This window comes from Mauremys mutica, chromosome 25 (genome assembly GCF_020497125.1).
Source record: "Mauremys mutica isolate MM-2020 ecotype Southern chromosome 25, ASM2049712v1, whole genome shotgun sequence".
Classification (NCBI taxonomy): Eukaryota; Metazoa; Chordata; order Testudines; family Geoemydidae; genus Mauremys; species Mauremys mutica.
In genome coordinates, this window is record NC_059096.1 from 5,032,403 (window position 1) to 5,047,694 (window position 15,292).

Genomic DNA, 15,292 nt, shown 5'->3' on the forward strand with positions numbered 1-15,292 from the left:
TGACCCTAGCTTGCCAGGCTATCAATAGAATGTATTTTATGGGTTTCATTGTGATAATCTCTGTGAAAGATTTGTTCAGTTAATGCTCTTATTTCCTCAGGCCACTGATGCTCGCAGAGCCTTCCCTTGCTGGGATGAACCTGCTATTAAGGCAACATTCGATATCTCATTGGTCGTCCCTAAAGACAGAGTAGCTTTGTCAAATATGGTAAGTGCTTAATGTGCAAGTAATGAACTCAGTTTTTAATAGCAACTGGCTATGTAGCGGTTTTGTTTGCAAGTTAGTGATATGTTTTGGTAACATCCATTAATAGGAAGATGGATTGTATTATTTGTCATTACTAAGCAGTTATACTTGATTGAGGGAAGCTTTTTTTTAAAGTAGATATCCACTGCTAGTTGACGCTAGTACAGAAATTTAATATGCTGCACATGCCAGAGAGGGTTGTTTATTAAAACGAGTCCTAACACATGGCATGACATGTGCTGCTCAGTTAAATGAATGAAAAAAATAAAACTTTTGCTTGTTTAGAAAGCTACATAGAGATGCATAGCATTTTATACACAAATAAGACCAGTCTCTGCCCTGGAGAGCTGATAATTAAAGTTCAGACGTAACAGGAGCGAGTGGTAGCAATTTCATCGCAGGTACAAAGGGGGTATCTTCACATTCCCCATTTTGAATATGGTGTAAATCTTCATAATAGTCATTTGCCACTGAGAAACGACCCTTCAGTGTCTCATCCTACAGGCTCCTATTGTTGGGATGACTGTTTACTAATAAAGGCCATTTTCAGTGAGGACTCAGTTTCCTCTGCTCAGGCAGCTTGATGCTGTAATGTGTTAATGCAAGCCAGAAGTCTCGTCCATCGACCATTTTGTTGCAGCCATCCTTTCAGTGTTTGAACAAAAGAATCACTCCCTGAAAACTTCTTAGGAGAAACTGGCTCCTGGTGTGAAATATGACTTGCGGCATAAACTATAGAAAATAAGTATTTGTTTTTCAGTTGGACTATAAATGTAATGAGCATTTTAAAGTTGTAATCCAGTGTTGCTTTTTATGGAACTAATCCGATTCCTTTTTGTGTTTGTTGGAAAGAATGTCACTGATCGGAAGCCATGCCCTGATGATGAAAATCTGGTGGAAGTGAAGTTTGCCCGCACACCTGTGATGTCAACGTACCTAGTAGCATTTGTGGTGGGAGAATATGACTTTGTAGAGACCAGGTCATCTGATGGTGTGTTAGTCCGTGTTTACACTCCTGTTGGCAAAGCAGAACAGGGAAAGTTTGCATTAGAGGTAAATGCGCTTGAAGTGATTTCTTCACTATTTGTATAGTCCCCAGTTGTGGGGAGCCTACGGTCTGGCTGAGTTCTATCAACAGCACAATTAATGTGAAACTTGTCATGCTGTTTTGGTTTGATTAGTGACACGGAGAAACGAGGCTTGATAGTAAATTGAAATTCATTACATACAAATAAAACATGAAGTCATAACAAAAATCTAGATTCTGACCCGACTGAGATGATTTAGCATTATCACCTTTTATATAAAGTCAATGTAAGGTAGTAGAGATTGGCTGAAGCCTGGAAAAAATTGGGGTACTTCCAATGTTGGTACTCTGGCATTCCTGGAAGTCCCACTTTTTAGAAGTGGGATTTCTGGGGAAGAGAGCCAGTGTGTGCTGTTTTCTGGACTACTTACAGCCATGTGGAAATGTCAGTTCTGGCCTATCATTGTGAGTTAGTTCAAAATGTTTACTAGGTTTTTCCTTTTATTTTTTTATAGGTTGCTGCTAAAACTCTGCCTTTTTATAAAGACTACTTCAATGTTCCTTATCCTCTTCCTAAAATTGATCTCATAGCTATTGCAGACTTTGCAGCTGGTAAAGTAACTCACTTTATTGCTGAACGGTATTGATTTTCTTTGAATTTTAAACATTTAGGAAGAGGTGTGTATCAATGTCAATAAACCTTTGTATTTATTTTATAAAGGTGCCATGGAGAACTGGGGCCTTGTTACTTATAGGTATGCTGTTAAAATACTGTCTTTCCCCCCTTTGTTCACTAATTTTGGAGGCAATCAGACTGGTTTTAGGGAGATACAATGATTGGGCTTCATCCCAAGTAAGGTTGAGTAACTTCCTCCAACCTCTAGCTTCAGTCTTGAGTAATTTAGGCTTTTACACCAGAATGTGCTGGTGTTCACATCTCAGAAGGGCAAGAATGAGCTTTTAAGGCTACTGGCCAAGATCGTCTGAAAGATTTTAAAAGCATCTGGCAGCAGCAGCTTCTGCAAAAAAAAAAGAAAGTGTTTTCTTGGCTACATTTCCCCCCCACCCTCTCCCCAATAGTTCTGTAGTTATTTACACAGCTTAGAAAACTGTTTTTGATTTTTGCATGTTCTAGCCAAGTCGGTAAACTACTGCAACCCCCATAGGACAAACATGTGGGTTGAGTAATTTAAAAAACTTTATCTTGCCTTCCATTTTCAGTTGCTTGATCAGATGAGCAAAATTTCATGCCTTCTGCTTGATAGTCTCGTGTTTGTTTTGAGCTGTTGGAAGGTGCTCCCTTCAGCCTCTGCAACATGGGACTCTCATTAGCTCTAGGTTAATTAGCATTGAAGTGAGATTTCAGGATTTTTCTTTTTAAATGTACCCCATTAATTTGGCCTTACAAAATTGTCATGAAAAATTACTAGCCCATGCATAAAATCTACTTGCCCACTCTACCATGCTGACGAGAACTGATATTTTATTCCCTGTGCAAAAATTATTTGCCCTGGGAATTTTGTGTAGAATTTTGTAAGCCTGCTTTAATGCTAGTGCTACATTCTCCCCTTGCGTTTAGATTGGCAGTCTTGCCTGTTACCTGTACGATAGATAGAAGGCTGGCATAATGTGTGGGCTATATTTTATCCCAGACATTTTTCCCCCTTGAGTCGCAGGAGTCTGAAAGTCTCTTCTGATTGACCTATTGAGCCATGGTTGTGACACAGGTGTTTGTAGCTTTCTTTAGAGTTCCCCTATTGGATCGCAAGTGAAATGAATGTCTGTGTGTGTGTGTGGATATTCATATGCCTCTGAGATGGTAAATGTAACACAGCTGATGATTGGGCACGTGGATGAGTGGTGACTCCTTCTGGGTTGAGTGTGGGAAAGAAGACTTGCTTTGCATACATTATGAAGTGTGAAAGCAAATTGCAGTCAAGGTGAGACTTTTTCCCCTGTTTTTTCTAGTCATGTAGCTGGACTATTTTTTGCAGAGTAAAGTTTTTCTCCTGTCCGGGTTTCTTGCCCTTGATTTCGTGCATACTTTGAGGAAGTGTTGCCCCAAGTCATCCTAACAGCTCTGAAATTTAATGTAACTGTTTTATGTGCAAACTGAAACAACTTCTGTTTTTCAGTTGTGCGGATCATGTTTGTAGCTTGTTTAGGTAATTCAGACTTTTAAATCTTCTTTTTCCCAGATGTGTGCTGCTCAATTAATCTCTCCTTATTTCTTAAAAAACAGGGAGACTGCACTGCTGATTGATCCCAAAAATTCCTGCTCTTCGTCCCGCCAGTGGGTTGCTCTGGTTGTGGGACACGAACTTGCTCACCAGTGGTTTGGAAACCTTGTCACTATGGTATCTAATATTTTAAGTATTTTTATTATTTGTATTACCATAGCACCTAGGAGCCCCAAACGTGGAACAGTACCACATTGTGCTAGGCACTGTACGAACACAGAACAAAAAGACTGTCCCCACCCGAGGACCTTGCAGGCTAACTAAGATGAGACGTATCATGTGTTTAGATTGTCATGCTCCTCCTAACTAGGGGCATTTGAAGAATCTAGCCATAAAGTATCATGTAAAAGGGAATAGACATGTTGAGTTAGATGCTTTAAAAAGCTGTCTTCAAAGTGGATTTTAAAATACCTACTTGACCAGATGTGCCTGAAGAACAGGTGGATAAACAGAAAAATGCTAATTAACCAGTTCTAGTTCACGTGTGCGTGAATTAATGTTAAGAAGTTGACTGAGTCTGTTTGAATGTAGTCAGAGAGTGGGAAGAGAACAGCAGGTTTCCATGGAAATGAGCTAAGCCACCGTATTAGATTACTTTTAAAGTGATAAATCCTCATTTTCCTTTCTGGTAGGGATGATTCACTGTGTCCTCAGCTACTTTTCATACTAAGCAGGCCTTCTCAGTTTGGGACACGGACTGTATTATTCTAATCCATGAAAAGTTGCCTGGTAGTAGCTGACATAGATTATTTTGGGTCTATAGGGAACCAGTCTTCTGAAGATTGAAGCTGAAGTCATTTAGATGGGAATAAAAGTGCAGGAGAGGCAGCAGGTGAAAGGTGCTAATAAACTCCCCACTGTGCTTACAAACCTGAAAGCCATGTTTACTGAAGCGTCTGCTGACAAATGGCCTCTGCCTGTCCTGGTTAGATCTTTGCAGTGTTGTTGTAGCCTGATGCTCCTTTCTTTCCTCTGACACCCCCTCAAAAAAAAACCCTGCTAATGGGTCTTTGGAAGCCAACCCTGTTAAATGTTAGAAAGCCTATTGCATTGCTAGAAGAAGTGTGTGTTTGGTAATTTAACTAGAAGCACTGCAGCAAAGAGAGCACAGCTTCTGGAGCCAGCAGTTTCCTAGCCATATTTTTTAGGCTGCCAAAACAGAGGTCATGACTTGGGTGGAAGAGAGATTTATATGTCACTTCACCAAGGAAACCAGTAAGGAAGTGGTTCTCAGACTTTTGCATAGTGTGGCACGCATCATAATAGAAAGTCGTCTTTTCCCTTTCATGATTGCACAGGTCACCTCCCTGTGTGATTCAAGTCACATCTCTGTGACAGCAACAGCAACTAAGGGGAAAAGTAATATTAGGATAGTATTTAATGTATTTTTTAGCTTTTAATGCAGTTGGGCAGCTGGAAATTACCGGCATTGTGTGATCAACCAGCTCTTTGTGGATCACTAGCAAGTGCTTTTGGGACCACTGGTGACTCATAGACCATTAGTGGTCTACCACAACTTGAGGGCCACTACAGCAAGGCATTTAACAAAGCAATATTACTTGTTTTATAAGGGCTTTTCTACTTTGATAAAAAGTTTTATGTTTTCTTTCCCTTTTGAAGCTTTATGCCATTCATAAAGTTTTTTCTTTTAACTTTCAATTTTTTTGTATTTGAAATAGGATTATGTTTTGTGAGGTGAAAGGCTTTCACTTTCCCATTGCAGGTAGCTTGTTGCACACAGTGAACAAAGATACTATCACTGCAGGAAGTGTCAGTTACATCGTGGTTACAGTGTGCCAATGTTGGATCTTACCAGATAGCCAACTCTTTAACACTGACGATGTTAAACTAATTGGAATCAAAATAGTTCTGAGAAATAAATGGATGCCTGAGCAACAAGACTGGAATCTCATCTCCCCACCCCGGTCTTTAGTTTTCATTGGGGTAGGCTAGCAGCTTGTTGCATTTAGCATGTGACTGCCAGCTGCTTATACGCCATTAAATTAATACAGAAAAAACCTGACTTGTTGGGAGTTTGAAAGTAAAGTTGAATGTCTTTCATTTTTCACAGTTGCATTCATCCTTTGGCACCAATACTACATTGAAGTTCTGGAACTTTGTCTTGGAAACAGATTTAATCAGAACTATAATGAAAATTGGATAGTCTCCACTCTAAAAAATAACTGGGTAGCATGGACAGTGAAATTATTCCTTTTCGAATTTCCTCTGATGTTTCATTCTTAACCGGGAAGTAGAATTGTTGTGTGGCTGAATTTCTATTGGGTTGAGTCTGCATCACTTTCCAATTTCTTCTCCTTAAATAGACCTGGCAACTTAATCAAACACATCTGAATTTACCTACCATTGTTTTATAAGTAAGAGAACTATATCTGAAAGAAATAAGAGGATGGGAAAGCCTTTTCCTCTTTTTTTTTTTTCAGTTTCATATGGAGTCGGTTTCCTTATCTCCCTCAGTACAGTAGGCATTCTCTCTCTTAGCCAGGCATGGGGAAGGAGGATGCATCTTAAAATATAGGACATGTAATTGTAAAGCTGCAAAAATTGTCAGCGAGTGTGTCTTGGACAGGTATAATCCTGAAACTACTTTAACTTCCTTTTTCCAAAAAAAAAAAAAAAATTACTAGATTTCAGGTTTTCAGTATCTGTTTACAACAGTATTTCTCCCTCAGGTATCCAAACTCCTTTTCCATTACCTGTAAGGACATTAATACAAAAATTCCAGTGATTGACGGAGGCCTTTCCGTAATTAGCAGAATGTGTGGATTCCCCAGCATTTGGCTACGTTGTTGAACTGTGGCCTTCCATGCCACAGACAGCTTCCCCAATCTGGTCTTCCCTTGTCAGCTTCCTGTAACTGTTCCCTCTGTGGCTCTGTGCTCAAATCCAGCCTAATATGCAGCTTGTACAGCAATTTCTTTGTACCACCTGCAGCTTTGCCCTCTCTATTTTGAGTTCTTGGAAGCACATCTCACCTAGCAAACAGTTGCTAGGTAGGTCATTCTGCACTGGGTTCAGTTCAGTCCACAAGCTGTTAAGGCTAAAGGGGATACTGTTGTGTAACCAGTCTGCTGTGTGTTCTATTCCACTTCCTGAATGTGACGTCTCCATACTGGGGGATTCAGACACCATCTCAGTAGACCTTTCTCTCTGATTTGCGGTGAACTGGGTCGTTAATAGGTTATTGTCTGTAATGCAGGCTTTTTAGTTGAGTGAGTAGGAAGAGTGTTAAAATAAGTGAAACTAGTGAAATAAAGCATTTTATATTCAAATACTCTTTTTTTCTTTCCAGGAATGGTGGACCCACCTCTGGCTGAATGAAGGCTTTGCCTCCTGGATTGAATATCTCTGTGTAGACCACTGCTTCCCAGAGTACGATATCTGGACTCAGTTTGTTTCTGCTGATTACACACGAGCGCAAGAGCTTGATGCCTTAGACAACAGTCATCCTATTGAAGTGAGCTGTAACTCCCTGCTATTGGCATTATTTGTCTCTTTCAGTTCAGCTGGGAATTCTGGGTAGAAACCTTCCACTAATAGCTAGAAAGGAGGGAAATGTGCAAGTATTCACAATGCAAAGGAAAATCTCAAATTGCTTTTACATCTAGTAGATTTTCTGGTAAAATAGGAAGGCCTCTTCTAGTAAAAGTAGTACTTAAGGGAGATCTGAAAGCTCAAGCAATTGGTAATGGTTTAAAGACCCTTTCATCTTGAGCTGGATTTGAGCTGGCAAACTAGTGACCAAAACTCATGGTTTTTGTCTGACGATGGCGAAATGAGTTGTTGGGTCTCAGTCCAGTTGCTAGTCAATACTTGCCTACATTAGAAGCAACCACCACTAATTGGTACCTTTTGAGTCTCAGCAGTGAGGGAAGAATAGATCAGAGGGCAATAACTTCCCTGTAATCCTTAGAGGTGGTCACTCTGGTTCAGAATTTGAGGCCCATTAGCAGGACAATATGAGGAAACTCATGTTGCCACTGCTTGTGCGGTACCTGTTCTATGAACAAATAAGAATGTAGGTCTTCTGGGCTGTCAGTCTGGCCCCTTAGCTTAAAAATGTGCATAAAATGCCATTTAAAACTTTGAAACTTAGGCTGCTGATCTGCTTAGTATTTGTACAGGTGAGGTGGTAGCTATTGGAGCTATTCATCTATATTATATAATATAAATGACACAGGGATTTAATATGTTTAGTCAAGCTTTCAGATAATCAAGGAAATTCTTACTGTATTAGATATCAGGGGCATGATCCTGCTTTGCATAACTGGGAATTTTGGATACTTGTGGATGTACGGCAGGCACCCACAGGCAGGTACCGTGCTGGTACTCTTAGAAGTTTGCTGTTCTCATTATCTTATCAGTAACCGGTTTTCATTATATTCTTTTTTTACTTTGAGCTGAACCAAACTTAATCAAGTCAAAGTGTGAGTGTTTGAGTGTAGATCATGGGCCACAAAGGACTAGGGCACAACCTTCAGACCTATTTATTAGGTGCTGGAAGCTAAGCACAAGACTGTCAACCTATAAACTAATCCTAGCACTGCCATCTCAACCTATCTTGTTGAAGAGGCACATTAGGCAGGCTTAGTAAGAGATTTGGACATGGAGATAGGCTACATGAACTTCCTCTGTAGCTGAACTATTAAACAAGATAATTGTTTTAGCGTTGGCTATTGAGACTTTTTTGTTCTGTTCATTTGAACTAGAGTTGCAGACAAGATGTTGCTTGTTCTAACTACACATTGTACTGTAAACCCCAGGTCAGTGTGGGCCACCCATCTGAAGTAGACGAAATATTTGATGCTATTTCTTATAGCAAAGGAGCATCTGTAATCCGAATGTTACATGACTACATTGGAGATGAGGTAAAAATGCTCAATTCTATTGTACACAATTTAATGCAGATTATTAGTAAAAACTCTTGTTGAACAGTTACAGATGTATGTTTGTGATTTCTGGATGCTGAACATTTATATTCCTGAACACTAATTTTCCCACTCAGTTTTGGGGAGTCATAACTACACTTCAAGAGGAAATGTAAACACCCTGAATAAATTCAAGGGGGAAGTAAGCTATTGGGATGACATAGAAACATGATTGTTTAAAAGTTCCAAATGCATTTGAAACTTGAATGCCACCTACCAACAATGCTACAAAGCCATTTTTCTGCATAATGTCACATCCTAGGGGAGTGGCAGATAAGTAAAACCTGTGCTAGGGATCCTTGGCTGTTGTGTGGAAGTAAGTGCACTGCACTGGGAGGGCAATAAGAGCCTCCTTTCTGGTGCAATTACATGTTTAATTGTATGTTTCTAGGATTTTCGGAAAGGAATGCATTTGTACTTAACCAGGTTCCAGCAGAGGAATGCAGCTACAGGTAATCAGCAGTTATTCTTGTACTTTATCCGGGAAAGCTCAACTCTGGAGAATTCAGTTTTCAGCAGTATTTTGGGTTTCTAAAATACCCAGTTTCCCTGCTGAGTTGTCTGTGATGCAAGGAAGTCAATAGACTTGTACTTGAGGTCATGTAATGAGTCAGTAGCTCAGCGTGGATTAGAACCCAATATACTCTTGGCTTTCTCACAATCCATTTCTCTAACCTCCGGAGTACACAGGCACAGTGATCCAAAAGAGCTGCTTTTACCCCCAGTAAAGCTGCCTGTCCAATAGTCTAATTCAGAATTTTTGCCCTTGAGGCTTTTTTCTAATGAGCGGTTGGTTTTTCAGAGTAAGTTGATAATTGGCCATTAAGGCTTCAGCAAATTTCCGTTTGCAGAACTGATCACGTGTGGGATTAAATGGATCAAATGAGGTTGTGTCCAGCATATCCTGGCACTTAGTTCACATGGCGATTTACTGTGTATCAAAGTTAAAATGCTGAAGTGGAATAAGGGGTTCTCTGTGTCACTTAGGTATAAGTGATCCAGATGTTCGGTAATGCTTCTGGGCATAATATGTGAAAGTATGTAGAGAAGAGAGCAGTTGTTTTTGAAGCCTGTTACAGTTCTGAGTGTTTTATTACTTACTCCAGACATTTTGATGATAATGCATTACAAACGGTGCTCTTTGGAATCCTAATGAAGAGGTTGATGTTTTCCATGGGAGGTTTAAACTGCTGCTTATTCTAACTGCGTGATCTCTGTTATAGTGTAACTTTACAAAAATGGAGCATAAAACCCCACAGGGAGGCATCTTTAACTTCTGATTAGGTATATTTGTGACAATAAGAATAAATAAAATGACACAAATTAGACTCTTGATGGTGCCAGCATAGTGGCCTTACCAGCATTTAATGTGTGTTTAGATTAACATTTGTGTGTGTGTGTGTGTGTGTTTTGGGTGGGGGGGGGAGGGATTTGGGAATCCTTAAACTGATGATTTTTCTTCTACAGAGGACCTTTGGGAGAGTCTGGAGAAAGCCAGTGGTAAACCTATTGCTGCTGTAATGAGTACATGGACCAAACAAATGGGATTCCCACTCATTTATGTGGAAGCAGTGCAGGTAAATTGTAATGATAAAAACAGAACATCATTAGATGCTTTGAAATTCCAGTTACACTAAATGATGTTCCTCTTCACTTCAGAACAAAACATTTCCTTTTCTTAAGTGTCCTGGATCACTTTTAATAGTATCCAGTCGTTTCAGAACTTTCTTCTGTTTGATCAGGAGGCAGTGCAGTGCTTGCTTTTGTTCAGTGACAAAACCTGCTCCTGAAGGGAGGGAGAATGCTGTTAGATTGAACATAAAAGTTGCATGCTATCGCACTGTTGGGGGTGGGGAGGATGATCGTATATTCTTCATAATTTAAAATTAGACTGGACAAAGTATCTTAAGTAGAGGAGCTTCTGTCACATTCCTTGGGGAATGCTGTTCACAGTGATATGGAGTTCATTCCCCTGATGCATCCAGCTCATGTGCTTGGAGGTTAGACATTAAGTATCCTTTTTGTTCTGAGTGTGCATTAAGTATAGGGGAGAGAATACCTGGCGTGACTCACTTCTCATTCCAGTTTAATTACAGTGACAGGTCCTGTCAATCTTCCTTGTGTTAATGAATCAGCTGTGGATTAAGATGCATGGCCAGTCTTGCTAGTGGGCTACAAGCCCTATGATCCTCGTAGTGTATGATAAAGGTAGATGTGATCCATTAGTAAGTCATTTCTGAGTTAAATTCAAAGTAAATCCAGCAATCCTGTGGCTGAATGAATGATGTGAAGGGCTGTATTAGCTCAGGTTTCTCAAAGGAAACATACCATCCAGGTTTATAGACCGGGATGTAGAAGCTTTACTGACGTTACTCCAATGAACTTGAAATAGTCTGTGCCCTCTGGGATTAACAGGGAGAAAATTGGTTAATGCAGGTGCTAAAATTTGAGATTGGGGAAAGAATTCCTGAAAGAGTGTAATGAACTGCCATCATAGACTTCCTGTTTCTGAAATGTTACAGCCAGAAGACTGATCTGCCCTCAATTGCTCTGAAGTCTTTTGTGGTCTCTAGTGACCAATTTTCAGTTTGCTGTTTTTCTCGGTATCGTTGGCAGTATTGTAAACATTCAGAGAGAGACTGTCTCAGACACCTGCAGGAATGAGGAGCTGAGATATGTGGTGTTTGAAATTACAGTGTTGAAACACTGCGTATAAATTGGTCTCTTGACCTCTAATTCTCTCTAGTTCATCATACCTAATATACATTAAGAATGTTATAATGGGGCAGTAAAATTGGCAAATTATTCTCTGAGCAAGTGCATCATTAAAGTTAGCTGCATCACACTGTTAGGAGAGGATTACCGGATATTCTTCGTAATTTAACATTAGACTGGACAAAGTATCTTAAGTAGAGGGACTTCTACCACTTTCCCTGGAAACTGTTCTCCAGTTTAATAATCTCACTTTCAGTAAGTGTCCCTCTTTTTAATGTCATCCCCTTACTCTTACTTTTAGTTCATACCATCCTATACAGTGTCTTTCCATCACTGATGTTACACATTTCAAATACTTGTTGGATGATTCTCACGTCCCTGTCATTAGTAGTTCCTTAGCCACTTAGTCACTTTTTATAAGCTAATGTTTCTATCACCACTAATTTTTCCTTTTTCTCTTAAAATCTTCTAGTGCTGAGGCACTTATGACTTAATACAATATGGTAGGTCTCACTAACACTTTATAGACCACTATCTTCTACTATACTCTGGTGTGATGAGCATAAGAATGGCCACACTGGGTCAGGTCCATCTAGCACAGTATTCTGTCTTCTGACAGTGGCCAGTGCCAGATGCTTCAGAGGGAATGAACAAAACAGGGCAAGTTCAGGTGATACACTTCCTTTGTCCAGTCCCATCTTTTAGCAGTTGGAGGTTTAGGGACACCCAGAGCATGGATTGCATCCCTAACCATCTTGGCTAATAACTTCCTGGAGGACAGTTCCATCAATGGCTATCTAATTCTTTCTTGAACCCAGTTATACTTTTGGCCTTCACAGCATCCCCAGGCAATGAGTTCCACAAGTTGATTGTGCATTGTGTGAAGTACTTCCTTTTGTTTTAAACCAGCTGCTTATTAATTTCATCAGGAGACACCCCAAGTTCTTGGGTTATGTGAGGGGGTAAATATCGCTTCCCTATTCACCTTCTCCATACCATTCATGATTTTATAGATGCCTCTATTAACGTTCACCAAAGTTGTATTTGCCTTTCTTAGTGCCATGTTGCACTGCAAACATGTAGCCAACTTGTTTTTCATGTTCTATGGGAACCATAGTGGACCATAACATCTTGAGGAACATTTACTATGGGTGCTTCTGTCACCTCCTCTACTTTAATTCTGATTATTGGGGCTTTAACCTACACTACTTTTCAAGCCCTATACTTTCATGTTTAGAAGCACATTTAAATGGAAAAGGGTGGACTTTACTTTGGTTTGACACTGTTTAAAATGGAGAATTACTCATTAAGGGAAAGTGCTATGTGTAGCCATTCCGTCACACTTTAAATCATTGACAATCATCCCAGGCTTCTTTCTTCCTGCTTCCTGCAAGCTTGAACCCAATTCTCCACTCTGAAGCAAAAGTGGCAAAGCAACTTTTCAAAGGAAAATAAAGGATGAATGAATAACCTGTCTCGAGTCATCCCAGTGCTGAATGAGGATCCCTAAAAACTTGGCAAAGCTGGCATGCATTAGCTTGGAAAAAGTGCTGCCTGACTCAGGCAGGCTTTGAGGACCAGCACTGTGTAGCTAATGTGCCCAAGCTCCAGTAGAGGAGAAGTTCTCTCTCCAGTAGCTATGCTGATGGACCACTTCCTGCCATAACTGACGAGCCTTTGATTGCACTTCTGAGTGTGTTTTTGTGAGCATTTAATCTCCAAGATTTGTGCTATATAACCAATTTGTCAATCTTTCAAACCATTGGAAGCCTCATTTCCCTTCAGACCATGGCAAAGCTGTCTCTGCCTCCACTCTTCATTAGTATTTTTATTACCTCTCTATTCTAGGAGTCCACCTGTAAAATGTCATTGCATGTAAATGATACTTTTTCTTCCAAAGCCTTTGACCCTAGCCCAGCACTGCTGTAACAGGCAATCTTCCGAGGATATGAGTGCTCTTGTTCCTGTTAATTACAAGAAGCAGGAAATGACTTCCTGATACTATTCTTTTCAGATTAGTCCTTCCAGGCACCAAATACCTGTTCCACTTTTCTGACTTGGCAGTTATCACCACTGCTGTAGTTGGGATTCTCTTGCATCTGATTTTCCTAAAATGAACATTTTTTCTTTGCCTATTTTTTTCCTTTTGTGTCTTGTCTTTACACTTGAATAGCTTTACAGAATCATACTATACCAGGGATTAAAATATATGGGCTTCTTTCTATCACCTGTCGTTTGAATATTTTTATCTATTGGTTTCTAGAATATATTAGATAAAAGTGCTTTTCTGCACTGAAGACACTTAACTGCCACGGTTACAGTTTATCAGTCTTGGAGTAAGTGAGCCTGTGAAGAATGACCCTATTGTACTCCCAGTAGGCTTTCAGCATTGGTACAGATTAAGGACATGTTTGAATTTCAGCTGCTTTGATTCTAGTTCTCTGTGCCTGCAGTTATGGGACAGGCTGGGGACTTCAGATGAGGGACTCATACCTTAGTGACAACTGGAAGCCACTCTTGATAATGGAGCTGAAATCCCCATTCATCATTTGGGGGAATAATAATCAAATTTAGGGGTGTTTCTAGTGAGGTTCTGCAGGGATCGGCACGAGGCTCACCACAGTTCAACATGTTCATCAATGCTCTGGAAGTAAATGTAAAATGGCCGCAGATAAAATTTGCGGCTAACCCAAAGATTAGTGGAATGATAACGTATGACAACAGGGCAGTGATACTGAGGGATACTGGATGGCTTGGTAAGATGAGCCTGTTCCAACAAAAATGTGTTTTAATATAGCCAAATGAAGACTTATACTTCTAGGAACAAGGAATACAAGCCATGCCTACGGAATGGGGGACTGCAGCCTGGAAAGCAGTGATTTAGAGGTCATAACGGACCAGCTACTCAACGTGATCTCCCAGTATGATGCTGTGGCAAAAAGGGAAGTAGTGAGTTAGGAGTAGGGAGGTGATTTGAGCGCTACACAAACACTGGGGAGACCTATACAGGAATACCGCATGCAGTATTAACCTTTGGAGCAAAGGGGGATGTAGCAGCTTCTCAATCTCTTGGTGTCTTGATTTGTAGACTGGATGCCTTTTTAGAAGATATGCTTTTGCCACACACAAGTTATTGTACTTAATATAAGGGTAAACTGGGTAAAATGTAATGGCCTGTGCTATGCAGAAGGTCAGACTAGATGATCTAGAAGTCCCTTCTTGCCTTAAATTCTATGGATCTTTAAATGTGCTGGGTCTCTGTTCTGAATCTAGTGACTGACACCCTAGTATCCATTTCCAGTTGTGTTGCTTGCTAGTTAAAACCTCTGCCCCAAGTGATTGAGCAGGGGAACTGGACAAATAACATTTTCCAGTTATTCTGAGTTTTCATGACAATGTTCTTCCATCGTGGAAGTTTTTGAAACCGATGCCACTCCAGCATTTATTTTCCATTTTTAGCAAGAAGAGGACAAAGTTCTGAAGTTAGTCCAGAAGAAGTTCTGTGCCAGTGGACCATATAGCGGTAAGATGAAGGCTAATTGCAGGAGTCGAGCCGTGCATCATATTGTATGCCGTGCCAGCACTTCCGTGACACTCAACTCTTGCACTGTCTGATTGCACAGGCAGGTGCCCTTTTAGGATTTAGATATTTTTTTAAATACTTGTGAAAACCCAAAGTTAAGAACAGCCCTAGGTGTTCTTGCATTTTTAGAGTATGTCTGTGCTGCAAAGAAAAACTCAGCACCGAGTCTCAGAGCCCAGGTCGATTGACTCAGCCTGGGTGTGGGGTTAAAAATAACAGTGTAGACGTTTGGGCTTGGGCTGAAGCCCAGGCTCTGAAACCTAGGGCAGGGAAGGACTCGGAGCACAAGTGTCTCCACTGCTGCGTTAGCCCCAAGCCTGAGCTCCACAAGCCTGAGTCAGTTGACTCGGCTCTGTGGGTTTTTCCTCAGCAGTGTAGATGTATCCTGAGTCTGCATGTTATCATCACATGTATGGGGGAGAGACTTGTACCTGTAAAATGCTTTTATATTATCATATTAAGATGTTTAAACCTTTGTTCAATATCCAGTCTAGGGCCTTGACTGCCATCTTAAAGACCTCATCTTTAAGTAAC

General features: G+C 40.4%; 1 protein-coding gene across 1 annotated transcript in view; it reads left to right on the top strand.

The window, feature by feature from the left end:
• The window catches only part of NPEPPS (aminopeptidase puromycin sensitive), a 55,472-nt gene that overhangs the window by 27,528 nt on the left and 12,652 nt on the right, over window positions 1–15,292 (top strand). Inside the window, exons 5-14 of the mRNA XM_044999535.1 lie at window positions 101–208; window positions 1,100–1,300; window positions 1,790–1,886; window positions 1,996–2,029; window positions 3,517–3,631; window positions 6,825–6,989; window positions 8,296–8,400; window positions 8,852–8,912; window positions 9,928–10,037; window positions 14,635–14,698. Of these exons, the coding sequence (XP_044855470.1) occupies window positions 101–208; window positions 1,100–1,300; window positions 1,790–1,886; window positions 1,996–2,029; window positions 3,517–3,631; window positions 6,825–6,989; window positions 8,296–8,400; window positions 8,852–8,912; window positions 9,928–10,037; window positions 14,635–14,698 (1,060 nt within the window). The remainder of the gene's footprint in view (window positions 1–100; window positions 209–1,099; window positions 1,301–1,789; window positions 1,887–1,995; window positions 2,030–3,516; window positions 3,632–6,824; window positions 6,990–8,295; window positions 8,401–8,851; window positions 8,913–9,927; window positions 10,038–14,634; window positions 14,699–15,292) is intronic.